This window comes from Rhineura floridana, chromosome 16, assembly GCF_030035675.1.
Source record: "Rhineura floridana isolate rRhiFlo1 chromosome 16, rRhiFlo1.hap2, whole genome shotgun sequence".
NCBI classification, from domain to species: Eukaryota; Metazoa; Chordata; class Lepidosauria; order Squamata; family Rhineuridae; genus Rhineura; species Rhineura floridana.
The window spans coordinates 36983666-37003711 of NC_084495.1; the positions used below are offsets into that span (position 1 = coordinate 36983666).

General features: G+C 48.9%; 1 protein-coding gene across 1 annotated transcript in view; it reads right to left on the minus strand.

Annotated features, from left to right (window-relative positions):
• GPC4 (glypican 4) overlaps positions 1-8792 on the minus strand; it is an 89221-nt gene extending 80429 nt beyond the window's left edge. The window contains exon 1 of the mRNA XM_061598522.1: positions 8244-8792. Coding sequence (XP_061454506.1) covers positions 8244-8442 — 199 coding nt within the window. The 5' untranslated portion in view covers positions 8443-8792. The remainder of the gene's footprint in view (positions 1-8243) is intronic.
• Between the last annotated feature and the right edge of the window lie 11254 nt (positions 8793-20046).

Genomic DNA, 20046 nt, shown 5'->3' on the forward strand with positions numbered 1-20046 from the left:
TGAACCGAGATCACGCCTATTGCTCACCTGGATGAAGACAGCTGTGCCTGCGTACGTACAAACAAACCTCTGGCTGTTGCGCGGTTGTAGTCAGAGTCCCACCCATTGCCCTGCCCGCTTTCCACCTCTCGCCTCACCCACCACTGGCCCAAAGGCCCCAGAGAGTTGCCCAGGAGGGAGTGTGGCTCTCAGGTTGGACCAGGTTCCCCACCCATGGCACAGAAGAGGGGTTTCCAACCTGTGGCCCGCAACCTTCATTCAGGTAGTCTGCAGCATGCCTGCATTAAATATCCATAGAGATCTTTCGCTGTGTTGTCATTGCTTCTTTTCATTTTATTTTTTGATGTGGGATTTCACCGTATTACAATCTGAACGCTATGGAATGCAAAACTGTAGAACAGTAAACTAAAATAAATAAAATTACAATTGAAAATCATACAGCATCTAGTGCAGCGCATTAAAACTGCTACAACAAGCAGCCAAGACCCTCAGCAATTGTCAAGGGGTCGGTGGGGGGGGGAGTTTGAGAGCCACCGGGGCTAGATGGGCCAGTGATCGGAGCCAGGATAAAGCAGTTTCCTGTATTCAAGGGAAATCGAGGCTGACCTGCGCAATGCTACAACACATGTCTATACACCTGGTTACTCTGGTGCACACATCTCTCCCCGTCAAATAGTTTCTGAGAGGCTATCTTTCTGTAGACATAGGAAGCTGCCTTACACCAAGTCAGACAGTTGGTCCATTTAGCTCAGTACTGTCTACACAGGCTGGCAGCAGCTCTCCGGGGTTTCAAACAGGGGTCTTTCCCACCCTACCTGCAGATGCCATCGGGGACTGAACCTGTGACCTTCTGCATGCAAGGCAGGTGCTCTACTGTTGAACCATGGCTCATCTAAATGTTTTAAAGTGTTTTTAGTGCTTTCGTTTGCCCCCCTGGGCTCCTGCTGGGAGGAAGGGCAGGATATAAATCAAATAATAATAAATAAATAAATAAACTAGCCCAGTATTGTTGACACTGACTGGTAGCGTCTCCCCAGGATCTCAGGCAGGCAGGCTTTCTCCACCCCCTCCCCAGCCACATGATCCCGTTAAGCGGAGACGCCAAAAGGGATTGGACCTGGGACCTTGTGCATGAACAGCAGGTGCTGTCACTGCGTTGCAGCCTCCCCCCCCCCCAAGGCAGAAGAGCCGAATAAACAAAACCATTCTTCTCCACAGCAGGAAAGGGGGTAATCCATAGCTACCCGGAGGGCACCCACAACTGTAAAGATTTACTCCCACTTGCTATCCCCTCTGCTAGCAGTGTGAAGGTATTTACTCAGGGGGCTGTCTGTGTTGTGACAGTATCCTAGACTCAGATGAATGCCTTGAACCCTCCACATTTTTGAGATGCTCAGTCATGCATTTTTGTTATTGTTGGAAGTAGTGTGGAATGGCACGGCCAGAGAGCGAGTCCTTGGTGGTCTCTCAAAGGCCCTGGCTAAAAAGGCATCTCCTTTGTTCCATGGGAGAATGCAGTCCAGTAGGTCATTCAGAAGGGAAAATAAAAGCAGGAGTCTTGGGGGGGGGGAGAGAGAGAGAGATGAAAGTTGAAACAAATAATTGGTGAAAAGAGGCTGGGGGAGGAATAAAATATTTTGGGTACAATTACATTAGCGACCATCTTGCTCACCAAAAACACACAAGGCACGTTGTACACACAAGCGCATCAAGGCAAAGTTGCACGCACACACACACACACACACACAAAGAGTTTAACTCATGATACAGCCAACTAGAGGAACCTGTTCAAAATCACCTGTACGCATATAGGTTTCCACACATACCGCCCTTGAACATTCCTGGCAGTAGATTTTGGTAGTGTAAAAAGGACCAAATTCAGTTAAGGGCTGATCTGCTTCCCAAACCCAGGCACCCAAGACACCTCCCTATTTTGAGAGGTTGCTGCATGCGGCCACCATATTGTGTGGACTCCTTGGCTTTGACACCAGCTCCAAGGCGGGGTAGGGAACATCTGTGGTCCTCCAGATGTTGTGGGACTTCTAACTCCTATCAATTCCAACCAGCATGGCCTTGCCCCATAAATGTCCACTCAACCACTCTGATCTGAAGAACTGGCACAGTTACAGCCGCCACATGATGCTCATTCCACACTGGTAAGAATCAATCATTTGAGTGTGGCAGCACCTACACTTTGGAACTCCCTGCCTACTGACATCAGGCAGGCAGTACTCTTTTCAGAGCCTGCTTAAAACATTTTCAACGTGGGGTTACCCTTGAAAATGGTCTGGAAGCTGCAACTGGTACAGAATGCGGCGGCTCGCCTGATTAAAGGCAGCCACCGGCGAGATCACATCACTCCAGTGCTGAAGGAGTTGCACTGGTCACCGGTTGTTTTCCAGGCCCAATTCAAGGTGTTGGTTCTGACCTTTAAAACCCTATACGGTTTCGGCCCAGTCTATCTGAAGGAGCGCCTCCAGCATCATCAGGGATGCCACTCAACAAGATCAGCCTCAAAAGGCCTTCTCTCTATCCCACCAGTTAAAACAGCTAGACTGGTGAGAACTAGGGAGAGGGCTTTTTCTATTGTGGCCCCCACTCTGTGGAATTCCCTCCCAAATGATCTCTGCCATGCCCCCTCTATGATGAGCTTCCGCCGGGCCTTGAAGACCTGGCTCTTCAGGCAGGCTTTTGGGATGGGTTAGGTTTTATTATTATTGTTGAGATTTTTAATGTTTTAATGTATTTGTATGTTTTTATTTTGTACGTCGCCCAGAGTGGCTGGACAGCCAGCCAAATGGGCGACTAATAAATTTAACAAATAAATAAATTTAGCAAGCTCACCCAGATGCATAGATGTTGATGTGTTTTATCTTTTTAAAGCTTACGATTAATTTTAATTATCTTTTAAATGCTTTCAATTACTTGTTTCAAAACTGTTTTATTGATAATTGTCATATTTTTTGTAAATCATTTAGAAGTTTTATTACAATCAAGCAGTATATAAACCTTGTTAAATAATGTTTTTCAAAAACAAAAATGATAGGAGTTGCAGCCCCTTAACATCTGGAGGGCTCCAAGGAATTCTGAATTCTAGAAATAAAAAAACCCTTTGCCAGCACTGTTAACAGTTAGTCTTGAGAACCAGCCTACGGAGACTGAGCTGTGAATTCAGAAGGATCCATTCAAGTCTTATCTCTGTCCTAAACTTAAAGGTAAAGGTGTCCCCGCACTTATAGTGCGAGTAGTTTCCAACTCTTAGGGTGACGTCTTGCGACGTTTACTAGGCAGACCATATATATGGGGTGGGATTGCCAGTTCCTTCCCCGGCCTTTCTTTACCCCCCAGCGTATGCCAGGTACTCATTTTACTGACCACGGATGGATGGAAGGCTGAGTGGACCTCGACCCCTTTTACCAGAGATTTGACTTCCTCCTTCTGTTGGAATCGAACTCTGGCCGTGAGCAGAGCTTCGGCTGCGTTACCGCCGCTTACCACTCTGCACCACGGAGACGTCACCCTAAGAGTCGGAAACGACTCGCACTACAAGTGCAGGGACACCTTTACCTTTTTTTAAACCCCAGCACAATGTTGTAGTTTTCTTTAAGAAACTTTGGAGGATGGTAAAACAGTCCAGAGAAATCTGCAGAGTTGGGGTAATTGGGGAAGAGAGATATGTGTGTGATTTGTCAGTTTCTCTAATGGCAGCAGAGGAAAGTTAGTAGGGAACTCAGCCTACAATTTCATGTACAGACAGATTTTCAGGGTTTGGTTTTAAAAAACAAAACTGGGGGGGGGAACCCTAAAACTAAACAGGACTCTATTTGGATTTATTTACTGGGGAATTAAACTATACATTTAAAGTAGTATGACCTTAACAGTCATGGCTTCCCTCAAAGAATCGTTGGAACTAATTTTTTAAGGGTGCTGAGAGTTGTTAAAAAGAAAAAGTGTCCCCGCACTTATAGTGTGAGTCGTTTCCAACTCTTAGGGTGATGTCTTGTGACATTTACTACGCAGACCGTATATATGGGGTGGGATTGCCAGTTCCTTCCCCAGCCTTTCTTTACCCCCCAGCATATGCCAGGTACTCATTTTACCAACCACGGATGGATGGAAGGCTGAGTGGACCTCGACCCCTTTTACCGGAGATTCGACTTCCTCCTTCCGTTGGAATCAAACTGCGGCCGTGAGCAGAGCTTCAGCTGCGTTACTGCCGCTTACCACTCTGCGCCACGGAGGATCATGTCCTAAACTTACTAAAGCTGAAATCCAATGTATAATCCACCTGAAGGAAACCCTCATTCACATCAGTAGGATTTAACCTCTGCATAAATATAGAGGACTGTGTTCCAAAGACTTCTGAGGAAGCTTAGCAGTCATGGAATAAGCGAGGTCCTCTTGTGGATAAGAAATTGGTTAAGAAGCAGAAAGCAGAGAGTAGGAATAAACGGACAGTTCCCCCAATGGAGGGCTGTAGAAAGTGGAGTCCCTCAAGGATCGGTATTAGGACCTGTACTTTTCAACTTGTTCATTAATGACCTAGAATTCGGAGTGAGCAGTGAAGTGGCCAAGTTTGCTGACAACACTAAATTGTTCAGGGTTGTTAAAACAAAAAGGGATTGCGAAGAGCTCCAAAAAGACCTCTCCAAACTGAGTGAATGGGCAGAAAAATGGCAAATGCAATTCAATATAAACAAATGTAAAATTATGCATATTGGAGCAAAAAATCTTAATTTCACATATACACTCATGGGGTCTGAACTGGCGGTGACCGACCAGGAGAGAGACCTTGGGGTTGTAGTGGACAGCACGATGAAAATGTCGACCCAGTGTGCGGCAGCTGTGAAAAAGGCAAATTCCATGCTAGGGATAATTAGGAAAGGTATTGAAAATAAAACAGCCGATATCATAATGCCGTTGTATAAATCTATGGTGCGGCCGCATTTGGAATACTGTGTACAGTTCTGGTCGCCTCATCTCAAAAAGGATATTCTAGAGTTGGAAAAGGTTCAGAAGAGGGCAACCAGAATGATCAAGGGGATGGAGCGACTCCCTTACGAGGAAAGGTTGCAGCATTTGGGGCTTTTTAGTTTAGAGAAAAGGCAGGTCAGAGGAGACATGATAGAAGTGTATAAAATTATGCATGGCATTGAGAAAGTGGATAGAGAAAAGTTCTTCTCCCTCTCTCATGATACTAGAACTCGTGGACATTCAAAGAAGCTGAATGTTGGAAGATTCAGGACAGACAAAAGGAAGTACTTCTTTACTCAGCGCATAGTTAAACTATGGAATTTGCTCCCACCAGATGCAGTAATGGCCACCAGCTTGGATGGCTTTAAAAGAAGATTAGACAAATTCATGGAGGACAGGGCTATCAATGGCTACTAGCCATGATGGCTGTGCTCTGCCACCCTAGTCAGAGGCAGCATGCTTCTGAAAACCAGTTGCCGGAAGCCTCAGGAGGGGAGAGTGTTCTTGCACTCGGGTCCTGCTTGCGGGCTTCCCCCAGGCACCTGGTTGGCCACTGTGAGGACAGGATGCTGGACTAGATGGGCCACTGGCCTGATCCAGCAGGCTCTTCTTATGTTCTTATGTATACAGTGCTAAAAAAAAACAAAACACTGCTGCTTTTTAATGGGCCATATTTGAATGGCAGGGCACTAGTGCTGCACGCAAAAGGTCCCCAGTTCAATCCCAGGCATTGGGTAGCAAATGGGCAATGATGGATAGTTGCATAAACAGCCTGAGCTGGTATAAGGCAGCCTCCTCCATCCTCCTTTAGGGTAGAGGCAGAGGGCCAGCTTTGCACGGAGATGTTCCCACAGTCAAACTTGCAGCATCTCTGCCAGGGAAGACCCCTCTCTGCCAGCCATCTTGACAGCTGCCACAGCCAATCAGCAGAGACCACCCTTCCCTGACCAAGCCCTGTCCAGATGTTGCCGGGCTCCCAACGCCTATCAGCCCATCATTTGCTCCCGTGCTGGCTGGTGCTGACAGGAGCTGTAGTCCAACATCTTCTGGAGGGCAGCGGGTTGAGGAAGGCCGGCACGGACAATTCCTGGGTAAGACAGGCAGGGGTCTCGATCCACTAGAAAACAGGCTTGCAGTTCTTCAACCTCTTCTTTGTACACGGCGCATTAAGAAAACCAACACCATCTGTGCCACCCCTCCCACCTAGGAAGTAAGTCTCCTCTTCCAAAGGGCATGAGGATTGAAAAGCAGAAGTCAAGGTGCCTATTTATAAAATGTGGCAGGCACAAGGCCCCAAACGCAGACCTGTGAAAGGCCAAGCGCTTCCTGTAGTGGGAGTCTCACATTTCTGCAGGAAGTGCTCCAAAACTCATCAGCCAGTTAAGAGGATGCCATCAAAAGGGCGATGGACAGCTTGGGGGGGGGGGGGTTGACCTAAATGTACAATGTGGCTAACAGCAAAAAAGAGAAGAGAATCCAGAAAAAAAGTACAAGAGACACGTTAACTTGTTTCAATCAATCAATGGGAGACTATGAAGCTGAATGTCGGAAGATTCAGAACAGACAAAAAGAAAGTCTTCCTTCACACAGCACAGGGTTAAGCGATGGAAGAGGCTGTGATGTCCACCAACGTGGATGGTTTTAAAAAAGGACTAGACGAATTGATGGAGGAAGAGAAGACTACGGCTAGTGACCAACCCTGATGACGATGCCCTCTCAATGCTGGTGGGGAGAGTTTCTGTCTGGTTGGCCTCTGCGAGAACACAGTGCTGGACTAGGTGGCCAGTGGCCTAATCCTGCAGCCAGGCTTTCCTTATGTTCTTTTGACTGTCCCTTTTGGCATCCTGGCTATCCCAAGCCGTTACAAATTTTCATCAATGACCTGAAACCCAGAGCCTCCCAAAACTATGAGGGAGTTACTGAGTTCTTCCCTCTTTCCTCCTTACTATGAAAAGCCAGGGGGGGAAGGGATCCCGTGTGGCCTTCTCAATGACAGAGGCTTCTCGGTTCCCAAGGAAATGTAAATTTCGGCCCTGCTTATTTGAGCCTCTACCCCCCCTCCGCCAGGAGTCTTTCCCACCAATCCAGAGTTCGGCTCCCCGGCTAGAAACTCCACCCCCCTGCAAAGGGCTGGAGGGGGGGTGGAGAGCAGAGAGCAGCCACATGGTTTGGGAGGCATCAATTGTTGCAAATTCCATCAGCAAATTCCTCCACGGTTTGCCTGAATTCATTTAGTAGATCCTAGGGGGAGGGGGCAGAGAAGAGAGACGGGAGCCTATTTCCTCCTCAAATAATCTCTCTCCTCCATCCCTCAACTCCTCCCAAAGAGACGACGGAAAGAAAAGGAAGGAGGATCTCCAAGGGTCGCAGGCCAAGAGCGGCTAGGCTCCCTTGAAACCCTCTATGCTGGCCCCTTGGGAAGAATTCAGATGCGACTGCAACTGCCGTGCGTGCGTTCCAGCAGCTGAGGCGGGGGCTGCAATAAAACACGAGGGACCCCTCCCCACAGGGTTCTGTCCGTTTGTTCAGTGGAGATTTCCCCCGCCTTCCCCCCTTCCCCCGGCCTTATGCAAGCAACAACTTGAAAAAGAATGGAGGAGAGGGAGGGGGGCATCTTCTACTGGTTCTCAACTCCCATCCTTCAATTCTTTATTGGGGGGAAAGAAAGAACGCTGCTCAGGTTATCCCACTGTGCTCAACGGGCCTTACTTCCGAGTAGACACGCCTAGGATTAGGCCACGGAGCTGTGCCTAAAACTACGCGAAAACGGCGCCGCGGTCGCTCGCCTTTGCAAGGTCTGTCCAAGTTCGAACGCGGACGGGGCTCGAGGGTTTCGGCCCGATTTCCCGTTGAGGCCCCCTTTGCCCGACGGTCCAGACACAGCGCGTGCCAAAGCAGGCCGTTGTCCTGCGGGCAGGGAGACGTGGAGGCAGAAGCACCAGGTGGGAAGGTGAGGCAGGAGAGCAAAACCCCGGGCGCTTGTCCCGCCACTCTACCTCCGCTCCAGCTCTCACAAGACACCAGTTGCCGGCTACGCCTCTTGGCAATCCTGCCCAGGCAGAGAACGGGAACGAGGCAAAGGCGCCCCGGCGCCCCAAAGCGAGCCAAGAGGCGCCCTGCCCTGCTCCGGCTCGCTTCTCGCCGAGGGGCGAAAGAGTAACGACAACGATGATGTTCCTGCTGCTCATCTTCCGGCGACAGACGCCAGACAACAACCCCCCCCCAAAAAAATAACCTTCCCCCCTCCCGATCACCGCGCCGCCCCTCACCGTTGATTTCATGGCTGGGCGCCTCGTTCTGGCTGAAGCCTTTGGCCACGTAGAGCCTCTTGACTTCCGAGCAACTTCGCGAGCTGGGCTCGGCCGAGGAGGGGGACGCGGACGCGGCGGCGACGAGCAGCAGGAAGAGCGGCCGGCTCCAAGTGGCGGCGACGGTGGCCGGGGGCCCAAGCCGCGGGCGGGCCGGCATGTTTGGCGCGGCGACCGAGGGCGCACGGGCGCCGGCCAGGGAAGAGGCGCCGCTGGCCACGCGGCCCGGGCGAGGCGGCAGAGGACGGGGCGGGCGCCCTGCCCCGCGAGGCTCCCCACCGCGGGGCGCTCCCAGTCCCAGGCGGGCCTCCGCGCTGCACTCCGCTCGCGAGAAACTTTGGGCACCCGGGCGGGGGAGGACGCGGCGGCAAGAGCAACGGTGGCGGGGCCGGGACAAGCAGCGGCGGGGCCGGGACAAGCAGCGGCAGCCCCCAGGAAAAGCAGGAGCCGCCCGGCGGGGCGGAGCAGAGCGGGAGCCCTGCCTTCGCCGCCGCCGCCTCCTCCTCTCCAAGCGCGCCTCCGAGCGGGGCACCGGCTGGCGAGTGGAGGGGGGGAGTGAGTGAGTGGGCTGGCCCCGCTCTCAAGGGGGGTGGAAGCGACTGGAGGTGGAGGAGGCGGCGGCAGCAGGACCCCTCGCCCTCGCCGCCCTTACAACCCGCCCCCCCAACGTTTAAAATAATTTGTGTAATGAGATCCGAGCGAAGAAGCAGCCAAGAGACTCGTGTGCGCCTGCCTGCCTGCCCGCCCGCGCGCCCGCCTCTGCCTCCTCCTTTCCAAAGCCTGCCACCGTCCCCCGTGCGCTCACTTTGCCCTGCCCGGCCGCCGCCGCGCGCCCCTCTCCCTGCTCCCCCAGACGCGGAAAGAAGCCCCTGAAGCCCGACGGGGACTCTTGCGGCCACGTAAGCGGGCGCATAGGATGGCCACCTCGAGCGGCGGGCTTCGCGCGGAATCCTCTCGGGCAAGCAGCCCGTCGGGGACTCCACGTACCCTGCTGGAGGCGGAGGTTGGGGGAGGGGCCCTCTTGGCCTCGCTCCCCGGGGGGCGAGGCCCGTGGGACCCTGGGGGGATTACGCTGGGGGAGATGCGTACCGGGCAGAGGATCGCGCGCCGCTGAGCCCGTAAAGCAGGCGCGGGTTGCGTCCTGATGGCGCGGATGCCGACGGGAGCCCCGGTCGAAGCCAAGGGGGCTCGTTTCCAGGCAAGAGGGGAGCAGCCCCCCGCCGCCCCAAGCAGTGTCATTACAGTCACTGGAAAGAACCGGAGCGTTTATTAGCCTGGCCAGCGAGATTTGTAGCCCGCAGGCGTACACACACGGCTTAACGTCGCGTTGGGTTGTTGGGATTCTGTGTTAGTTTTTATTCCCTCACCTTCAAGGCCCCCAATTTCGTCCATCTTGGACCTGAGGCCAGGCAAGTGTGGCTCCTGAGGAGGCCTCCCATCCAGGCACCGACCAGACCCAGAGCAGCTGAGGTTCAGCAAAGGGATGGCTTCCCTTCAGGTTACAGGCACCTGCTGAGTAAGCTTTGTTGAACCACCTGGGATTTACTTCTGCACACACATGCAGGGGACTACACTACAGGGCTGCGGCCTGTTTTGTCCAAGTTTATTAACTCAACTAATTGTACTCTTGGCAACATTTAAAGGGGGGAGGGGAGATCACATTTGGCCTCATCCTTATCTCCTTTCTCTCTTTTTTCTAATGGCAACCTTGGGAGGTTAGTGACACTGACTCAGCACCTAAAGAGCCCAGATGCCTTCATGATTATAAATGGGTATTATTTTCCGTGGTGTGTCTTGTTCCTTATTTATTAACTCTGTCGTATTTGCAGTTTTCTGCCAGTCTTCTTTTTGACACATATTGTTATTAAAAGTGGAGGGGGGAGTTTCCTGGTACTCACAATCATATTTGCTTCCCAACATGTCTGGGTCAAAGGTCTGAGAATCAAGGATTCTGGTGCAGATCTTTTCGGTATGCAGATTTCTGATTGGCAGGTCAGACAATCCAAAGTAATTGGTCATCTTCACACCCACACCAGAAACCAGTGGTGTAAATATCTCTTAAAGCCTCCCCCCTCCCCACTATGTTTAACCACACCCCTCCCATGATGGGGCCAATCCCCTTTCAAAAGAAACAGATGTAAACCAATATGTAATGATACCAAAAATACCTGATGGCGTACAAAGCACGTTTTTCTTAGACTTAAGGAGCAGGGATTCTCTTCTGGGGATTCTCGGAGCAAAGGACAGGCATGTGCCCTGGCCAGTGGCTGCCCCAAGAAAGTTCGCAGCCCAAATGCCTCCCCGACCCACCCACACCACCCCCCAAGGCAAGGTGCATAGTACCCAAGGCCACCCAAGTTACCTTGGCACATGAGGCAGAAGATCCCACAAGCACCAGCCCCGCTCCCTGGCAGCAAACAATGCAGAAAGGATACAATTAAACAACTAACCATTTGCCCTGCCTAATGGTAGGGCCGGCCCTACCTAGCACCTCTTTCTCCTGCCCTTGCCTCCCGTGGCTGCATTTAGACGCGCCCAAGCCAAGATTAAGCTTGCGGGTGTCTGAGTCTATTCCCACCCCTTCCAGCGACCGTGGAGTGTCCGGGGACTGGGAGCCCTCTCAGTTCCTCCTCCTTGACTCTTTCCCAAGCCAGTCACTGAGCTCTGAGCTATAAATGTATATATAAGTTTTTGAAAAAGACAAGGATAGAAATAATAAAAATGAAAACATAAGAGTAATCCCCAGAATAACAACGAAAGTTACAAAAACAAAGAAGAAGTTAAGGTTGGTGTTGGGTCTGATTGTTCTGTTTCCCTTCACAGGCTCCCAAGAACTATATAAGTCACTGATCTTTGACATCAAATCTCTTTGCTGTTAAAGAGTCCTACAAACTTGCATGCCTTGCTGGTGTATTTACAGATTTGCTGGTGCTGTGCAGGTTATTAATATTTTCTTTCCATTGCTAACATGAAGTTGTTGTGCCTATTGGTTAGCTTTTCCAGAGCTGCATACCCAAATGTTCCAAACAGAGCAGGGGGAGATATCCGGTTTGTCTTCCTTGTCCCAGTTCTTTTAAACTCTATTCATGAAACGGAATCTGTGTGAACGCCTAAAAAAGCTCAGATTGGATCTGAAGTTGAAACCATCCATTCACTTTGCTGGCTTGAGCTGGTCACACAACAGAGGCCCTTCCCTATCAGCTACCTCCTCGATGAAGAAAACTGTGTTTTTATTCTTTTTCTTATCAGTCTCAAGTTTCCTCCACCCTCGCTGTGATCAGAAGACACTAAAATCTATGTGTCACTTTTTCTACAGTTAGGTGGGGAGGGAGAAAAAAGAGAGAGCTCTGCAGTCACTAAGAAATTAAACCGAGAGCAGTATTTGTCTCATGCCAGATTCTACTAAAGCTGTTTTTCCGTGTTATCCGAACAAACCAACTCTCTCTCTCTCTCTCTCTCTCTCCTTGCCTCCCCCCTCCCGCCCCTCCAAATCTTGGAATTACCAAAGTAAACTGATCTGCCCTCAGAATGTGTCATACAATTAGGGATGGGGAAAACAGGTTTCTCAAGATGGCCTCTGCATTGTGATGGGCTGGGAAGATGAGGGGGTGAGGCACGGAGACTGGGTTTCATCCAGCCACAGCACAGTTCCAAGATCTGTTCACTGCAAGAGTCCAGACACAATACGAGACTCACGGAAAGCAAAGCTTTTTCAGGGATCAGATACGGCGTGCACAGGGAGTATATTCAAAGTCAGACCCCTGGGCTACATCTAGCTCTTGTTTCTATGTTTATTAATATACGGTCACAGACACATTCAAATAAAATAGTCAATAAAATGTCAACATAGTTAAGATACAGAAATAAATAAATAATAATAATAATAAAATAAATTTAATTTCTTCGTCGCCTATCTGGCCAATGGCCACTCTAGGCGACGTACAAAATTATTAAAATACAATTAATAAAATACAGTAATACAATAAAAACAATAGATCTGCAGCAACAATATTAAAACTGGGTAGGAGGCATTACAATTATATCGATTCACCCTCCCCGGATACCCCGAAGGCCTGCTGAAAAAGCCAGAGAAATAGCAGTTAAAAGAAAAGAATCCTCTTGCGACTCCTTTGGGCAGAGAAGAGGAACTTAGCCACTGACTTTCCTGGCAGGCCATTGGTCTGGTTTTTGAAATATTTCTAAGCACATCTCGCTCAGTATCGTCTACCCTGATTGGCAGTGGCACTCCAGGTTTCAGAGGGGGGACATTCCCAGCCCTACCTGGAGATGCTGCCAGGAATTGAACCTGGAACCGTCTGCGTGCAAAGCAGGTGGTGTAGCACGGAGCCATAGTTCCCATGCCAGACGCGCCTTGTGATGGATGAGACGGGTAAACACTCAGAGCAGGAGTTTCTAAGCTGTGGTCCAAGAGCTCTGTTCACGTGGTTCATAGCATGTCTGTGAAGAACACTTGCCGTTTTAATTCTGTGGAGTTCAAGTTGTCATACAATGAAATGCGATCCAAGAAGTAAAAGAAGTGATGCCATTAGAAAGATAGAGCACCTGGCGCAGCGCACTACAACTGGCAGAAGAGCCATTTCAGTGGTCTGCCAAACCCCTCAGGAATTTCCAAGAGCTGCATGGGAGGAAAATACTTTGGGGAACCACCGTCTCAAAGGACAGGTCCTAATGGCAGCTATTACAAGGTTAGCTAAATAAAGGGACACACACACACACATGCACTACAGAGTGGTTCTTTAGTTTTAAAAAAGGAGGTGCCAGTACTCATACCTTGCTAAAGTGCCGTGGGTGCCAGCACAACATGGCTGCCAAGGGCAGCAAACAAAGTGCCAATCCTTTGCCCTGGTGAGTGCTGACACACAGAAAAACCCCTCATATACATATGCATACACACACTTGAAATTCAAGATAATGCTTCCTGCATCTGATGAAGTGGATTATAGTCCATGAAAGTATGCTGTACTAAAAGTGCCAGCCTTTCAGGTGGCACAAGACTTTTGCTGCAACAGACTGACAGGGATACCTCTGCAAATTCTACCTACAGAGACCCTGAACCTCTCTGAGTGCCAGGTCCTATCTTCCTGCCCTGCTTTTGAGCACTGGACAAGATGGGCCTTCCCTTGGTCTGATCCAGCAAAGCAGTTGTCATGAGGGCATGCCAGTCTTTTGCCCACCCCACCCCATCAGATGGAGATGAAATTGGCCCCAGGCCGCATGCCCCAAGGTAGAAGGGGTTAGCCTATGCCTTGTGGACACCACAGTACACCTTTTTTCCTTCAGTCAAGAGTCATAATTAGTTACAACCCAAGGCTACGCACATTTACTCAGAAGCATGCCCTATGAAGTTAGCTACTTTATTTATCTATTTATTAAATTTATATCCCACCCTTCCTCCCAGTAGGAGCTCAGGGCTCAATAGGAAAGGGCTACAGCTCAGTGATAATGTATCTATTTATGGCCTGGGAGACCAGGGTTCAAATCCCCACACAGAAAAGAAGCTCACTGGGTGACCTTGGGCCAGTCACTGCCTCTCAGAGGGAGGCAATGGTAAACCCCCTCTGAATACCACTTATCATGAAAACACTATTTGTAGGGTCGCCATAAGTCAGGATCGACTTGAAGGCAGCCCATTTCCATTTTGCATGCAGAAAGTCTCAGGTTCAAACCCGGGCATCTTCAGGCAAAGCTGAGAATTGTCCCCGGTCTGAAACCCTGGAGAGCCACTGCCAGTTCATGTAGGGAATACTGAACTAGGTGGACCAAAGGTCTTGACTCTGTATAAGGCAGCTTTCTAAGCAGGATTGCAGATGCTGACTTTCTCCGCATATACATGGTGTTATTTTGCATGTATGCAGAAAACATCTTTAAGACTCTGATCCGGAGAAGTGAGACAAGGCAAGACTCTAACAGCAGCCCTGCTCAGTCAGAAGGTGGCAGGCCCATTTAACGTCCGCACGCTGCTCCCAAGAATGCTTAGCCAGATGTTTCCAGCAGCCTCGCACCGAATTAGCATCTGCTTAAGCCCCAATGAAAGTGAGTGGTCCAGTGAGTTGTGACTCATTTGTTCTCAATAGGACTTAAGTGCTGCTAAGTTTCTTCAAACTAGGACCCTTCATGAGTACACATGCACTGGAAGATTTCCCATCCAGAGATCCTAGTTCATATCACCTTTGGACTGAATTTGCTAAATGGCCAATCTATCAGCCTCAGTCCTCCATCTGCAAAATGGGATAAGGACACTGAACGGCCTTACAGGGTTGTGAGAATGACTGAGATCAATCGGTGTGAAGCACATTGAACATTCAGAATTTAGGTCATTATTTACTGATGATAAAATATTGGTAAGACATATTGCATGGTTTCAAACAGTACCTGAAGTAGTGTACAAATTGAAACAGAACAAATCTCAAATCAAACCACAATGCAGAAAATAAATTTTTCTCTTTTTTTAATGAAGTAAAAGCCAGGAAGCAATTTAACAATCATCCCGGTGGAAAATGCTTTCTGAGAACAAATGAACAAATATTGGCTAGATAAAATATTAATTCTGTATGACGTCAAAATAAATTTTCCAGCTGTTTTGACAAACCATCCTCTGTCACTGGTTTTTTATATAACAGTGCACTGACCTTCAGGAATCAACAAGAGAGCCCTTTCATGGCATGGGCAGAGACAGGATCACCTGTTGCTTGCCACTGATCAGTTGGCTGTTAAGGTATAAGATCAGGTCAGGCCAGGTTTTTTGCTGATAAGTTGGCAACCTTACACGGAAAAATCCCCATCTTGGACACCTATGAACACCCTCCCCCCTATATTCCAGGCCCACTTGACTACTGTCTGCTCCTTGCGGCATTCTGGGAACACTACCCCAACAAATACGAGAAGAAATGACACGATTTTGGACAATAGCTCCATCTCTTCCCTCCTGGCACTCAACCCTAAGCCAGCCTCCCCCAGCCTGGCACCTTCCAGATGGTTTGGACTACAACTCCCACCAGGCCCAGCCAGCACTGGCTGTTCAGAATTTATTTATTTATTTATTTATATTTATTATTTGATTTATATCCCGTCCTTCCTCCCGGCAGGAGTTGTAATCCAAAGCGTCTAGGGTACAGGGCTGGGGGATGCAATCTATTTTCAATTAAAAAAACAAAACAAAACTTTTTTTCTTTGCTTCTCTGCCATTTGTAGATGATGGAGATTCACACATACCCTCCACCCCAGCCCGCTTTCAGTTACATCAATTTGAAAGTCTTCATGGAGAAGCGTAGCCCCATTGCACGGAGTTTGAGGGTTTGGCCCTTCTGGGTTTTGTCTTTTAAAAGGCTGGCCTGGTGGGTGGACTAGGCATTGTTCCCCAATCTGCTCCTTCATTGGCAGTTTTCACGCTCCTCTGTCTGTGGGGACAAGCCCTGCTCCACGTTCTCATGAAGAGAAGGCGGCAAGGCCCTTCAGAGAGAAAATAGGGACCCTTTTCGGCACGGCTCTCCCTGCCAAATTTGAGTGAGTCCGGCTTTCTCAGAGCCCCACCACCTCAGCCTTTCTTTGGAGGGACAATGTGGATTTTAAAGACAGCCCAGCAGGGGTGTACTACATTTTTCATTCCAAGGGGTGGGGGGAGATTGCATACAAGGGAGGTGGGAGGGGAGGGGAAGAGAAGCATACAGGCAGTTGGCTATTCGTGGGAGACTAAAACCCAGGAGAGATACAGGGTTACCAGAAAACCTGAATGGTACAAAAGGGTTTTGTTCAGGAGCTGGGCAGGTCACCCAGTCAGTCCGCAGAAGGAGCAGAATGGCTCCTGGTGACTCAAGCCAGGCAGATAGGGTTGCTGCCCTGGCTACGGGCCCAATTCGCCTCTTGGTTGTTGAACAGCAAGTTAACAGAAGAGGCCTGCTGGATCAGGCCAAAGGGCACATCTGCATCAGACATCCCGCTGCGCTCAGTGGCAAAGCCACAAGCAGAGGACAAAGACAACTGCCCCCTTTTCCAGCAGATGTTCCCAGCTTCAGGTATTCAGAGGTACGCTGCCTCTGAACAGGGAGGTTCTATTTAGCAGTTATAAGCATTGGATAAGCCAAACCTCTTGTCAATTTGCCAGACCCCTTTCAAAAGCCACGTAGAAAAAGAGCCTTAACTCTCAGAAGACAAGGCTTCTCTGAGAGTGGGGGTGGGGGAGGTTATCAAGCTGATCTCAAGATAATAGGTTGGATTGTATTATGGTCTGGGCTCCATCTACTGCTTCATTCTGTAAAATCATGCGAGATCTGCAACTAAACAGTGGATGGAACTCCACTCCCTGAAATCTCAAAGTAGCTTCCAGCCTTTCAGCTAGTCTATTTATTTGTAGTATTTATAAACCACTGAATCATTAAAAATATCTAGGCAGTGTACAGTACAATCATCGAAACATCATAAAACTTAAACAACTTAAAATTATAAAATATTGACCAACACGGAATCGAATTAATCCTCTAAAAATGCTATTTAGCTATAAAATGCTATTTAGCTATAGACTATAAGTTTCACAATATGAGCTCATATTTTTGATCCAGTGAAAAGCTCCCTGCACATAGTATACTAGCCCATCAGGGAGATGGCTTCTTTAAAGATGTGAAAAGATTTTTGTTTCAGTTTTCATATGGGAGGGAAGCATTTTTAAAAATACACCCACCTGTGGCCTGTAGTGGTATAGTCCGGAATTGTGCCACCTCTGTCTGCCACCACATTTGCATAGCATACAAGCAGTAACGGGGGGGGGGGGAGTTGAGTGGATTGTACCATCCCACATCATAGTTGAGGGATGTAATTTTAAAAACAACTCCTTACCTCCATGTAAGCAACTCCCTACAAGAGAATGCCAGCACATCAGAGAGAAAGCTTCTGCACCAGCCTGTTCTCAATCATGCTACTTTACCACTTTTGCTCATGGAAGCATTTTTTTTAAAGCAAGCTCTCCCACTTAGGATTCAAAGTAGCACCCTCCATCCAACCCCCTCACTCCACTTACTTCGACCCCACAGAATTAATTCTGCTGCAAAATATTATTATTTATTATTATTTTATTCAATTTCTATACCGCCCACAGCCAACAGCTCTCTGGGCGGTGGACAACATAAATATAAAAATACAGTAATATAATAAAATCACATAGTAAATACAAACATACCACAAAAATTCCCCAGAGCTAAAAACATATTCCACAATTTAAATTTAGAATACCAGAATGTGCTAAATATGCTAAAATATGCTAAAATATGTTAAAATGCCTGGGAAAAGAGGAAGGTTTTAACCTGGCGCCGAAAGGATAACAAAGATGGCGCCAGGCGCACCTCGTCGGGAAAACTATTCCATAGTTCGGGGGCGACCACTGAGAAGGCCCTAGTTCTTGTTGTCATCCTCCGGGCCTCTTTATGAGTTGGTACCCGGAGGAGGGCCTTCGATGTTGCACGTAGTGTACGGGTAGGTTCATATCGGGAGAGGCGTTCCACCAGGTATTGCGTACCCGCACCGTGTAAGACTTTATAGGTCAAAACCAACACTTTGAATCTTGCCCGGAAACGTATAGGCAACCAGTGCAAATGGGCCAGAACAGGTGTTATATGTTCTGATCGTTTGGTCCTTGTCAACAGTCGAGCCGCTGCGTTTTGCACTAGTTGCAGTTTCCGAACCGTCTTCAAAGGCAGCCCCACGTAAAGCGCATTGCAGTAGTCCAATCTTGAGGTTACCAGAGCATAGATAACTGAGGCGAGGTTGTCACTGCCCAGATAGGGACGTAGCTGGGCTACCAACCGAAGTTGGTAGAACGCATTTCGTGCCACCGAGGCTACCTGGGCCTCAAGTGACAACGAAGGATCTAAAAGAACTCCCAGACTACGAACCTGCTCCTTCAGGGGGAGTGTAACCCTGTCCAGAACAGGTTGAGTATCCACCATCTGATCAGAGAAGCCACTCACTAACAGCATCTCAGTCTTGTCAGGATTGAGTCTCAGTTTATTAGCTCTCATCCAGTCCATTATCGCGGCCAGGCAACGGTTTAGTACATTGACAGCCTCACCTGAAGATGAAAAGGAGAAGTAGAGCTGCGTGTCATCAGCATACTGATGACTACGCACTCCAAAACTCCTGATGACCACCCCCAGCGGCTTCATGTAGATGTTAAAAAACATGGGGGACAGAACTGACCCCTGCGGGACCCCATACTGGAGAACCCATGGAATCGAGCAATGCTCCCCAAGCACTACCTTCTGGAGCCGACCCACCAAATAGGCCAAGCTTTATAGAATAAGTTGTAGAATTGTGGAATCAAGAGGCCATCTATGTCACACCTTCATGACATAAGGAAAACCACCCCTACCCATTCCTGTGAAATTAACCTGCAGAGTATCCAGGATACAAGTAGAGAGAAGAGTTTTGCAAAGCAACGAACTCCAAAACTGAGTCTACATGACTTGAAGGAAGCAAGTTTAGCCCAAAACAGAGAGAGACTCTATGTGGCAGAGCGGTTAGGATGTTGGGACGCAGACTAGGTGACTTTCAGCCAGTCAGTGCCTTTCAGCCCAATCTACCTCACAGGGTTGTTGTGAGGATTACATTGGAAGAGAGGGAAGCAGTCTTTGCTACTCTGTGCTTCTTGCACGAAAGTCAGGATTTTTTAAAAAAATGTAAATGTAACCCTTGCACAGAAAGGCAACCAAATGGGACCACAGGACTATCGTGCCCTCCGCAATCCTCTTGTTTCCCGCCCTCCCACCCACTCCTGTTTCCATCTGCCAGCTGTTCTCTTCCATTTCAACCAGGCAATCAATTCTGGCTCACTCAGCATGAATGCTGGTGGCCATCTTCAACACTGTTTATGCCATTTAGTTAGAGGGTTATACCACGCTGAGTGCTGCACCCAGGCCTCTCCAGCTGCTTCTGGGTGGCCACAGGTCCTCCACCCCCCTAGTGCATGATCTCCCTGGTGCACCGCGTTGATCCAAGGTAGTGTGGCAACAATGCTGCTGAATAATTGCCTTTCCCCTCCATCTACCTTTTCTCTAGGTCTTTTTGCCAGCCAGGAGTGATTCTCTCTCTCTCTCTCTGGGCACTTCCAGACTGTCATGATTTCCAGCTGGGATTCAATCACATACCAGCAAATTCAGGTTGGGCAATGGGAGCTGATTGGGAGGACTTGCGCAACAAACCCGCTTCCCCAAAAACTCAAATTTTTGCGACAAGGAAAGTGACTGGAAAATGCACAGGCAAGAGTAAGATAAAAGTTGTTTGGACACAGCATTGTGTAACCTCCCCACAAACAAATCAGGATGAATACTCATTAAATAGCTAACCTTGTCTGATCTCCCTGCAACAAACCAGGAAGGATGCTCAATAAGCAGGTCATTTGCAAGTGCCCTCTCTCTATTCCATTTCCAAACCGACTGCAATCCTAGGGTAGAAACGCACTCACTGTTCTGCCAGTTCTTGGGCGTCCCCACCTCTCTCTTCTGAAAACAGGGGCACATGACACTAGTCAAACCCCACCCTTTTTTACAGTAAAACCTGATAGGAGCAGCTTGGTGGTGGGTGTGTTTTAAATTCAGTGTCAAAGAGATTTCGCAACTGATCAGCAGATCAACCCATTCCCCCTCCAGGTGTGGCTAATGGAAACAATTTGATCTGGCAATGTGTGTGTTCACAGCCCTAATCACATTGGAGTCAGCGAGTTTTGGAAACTGTATCCCACAAGGCAGCTGGCGCTTCC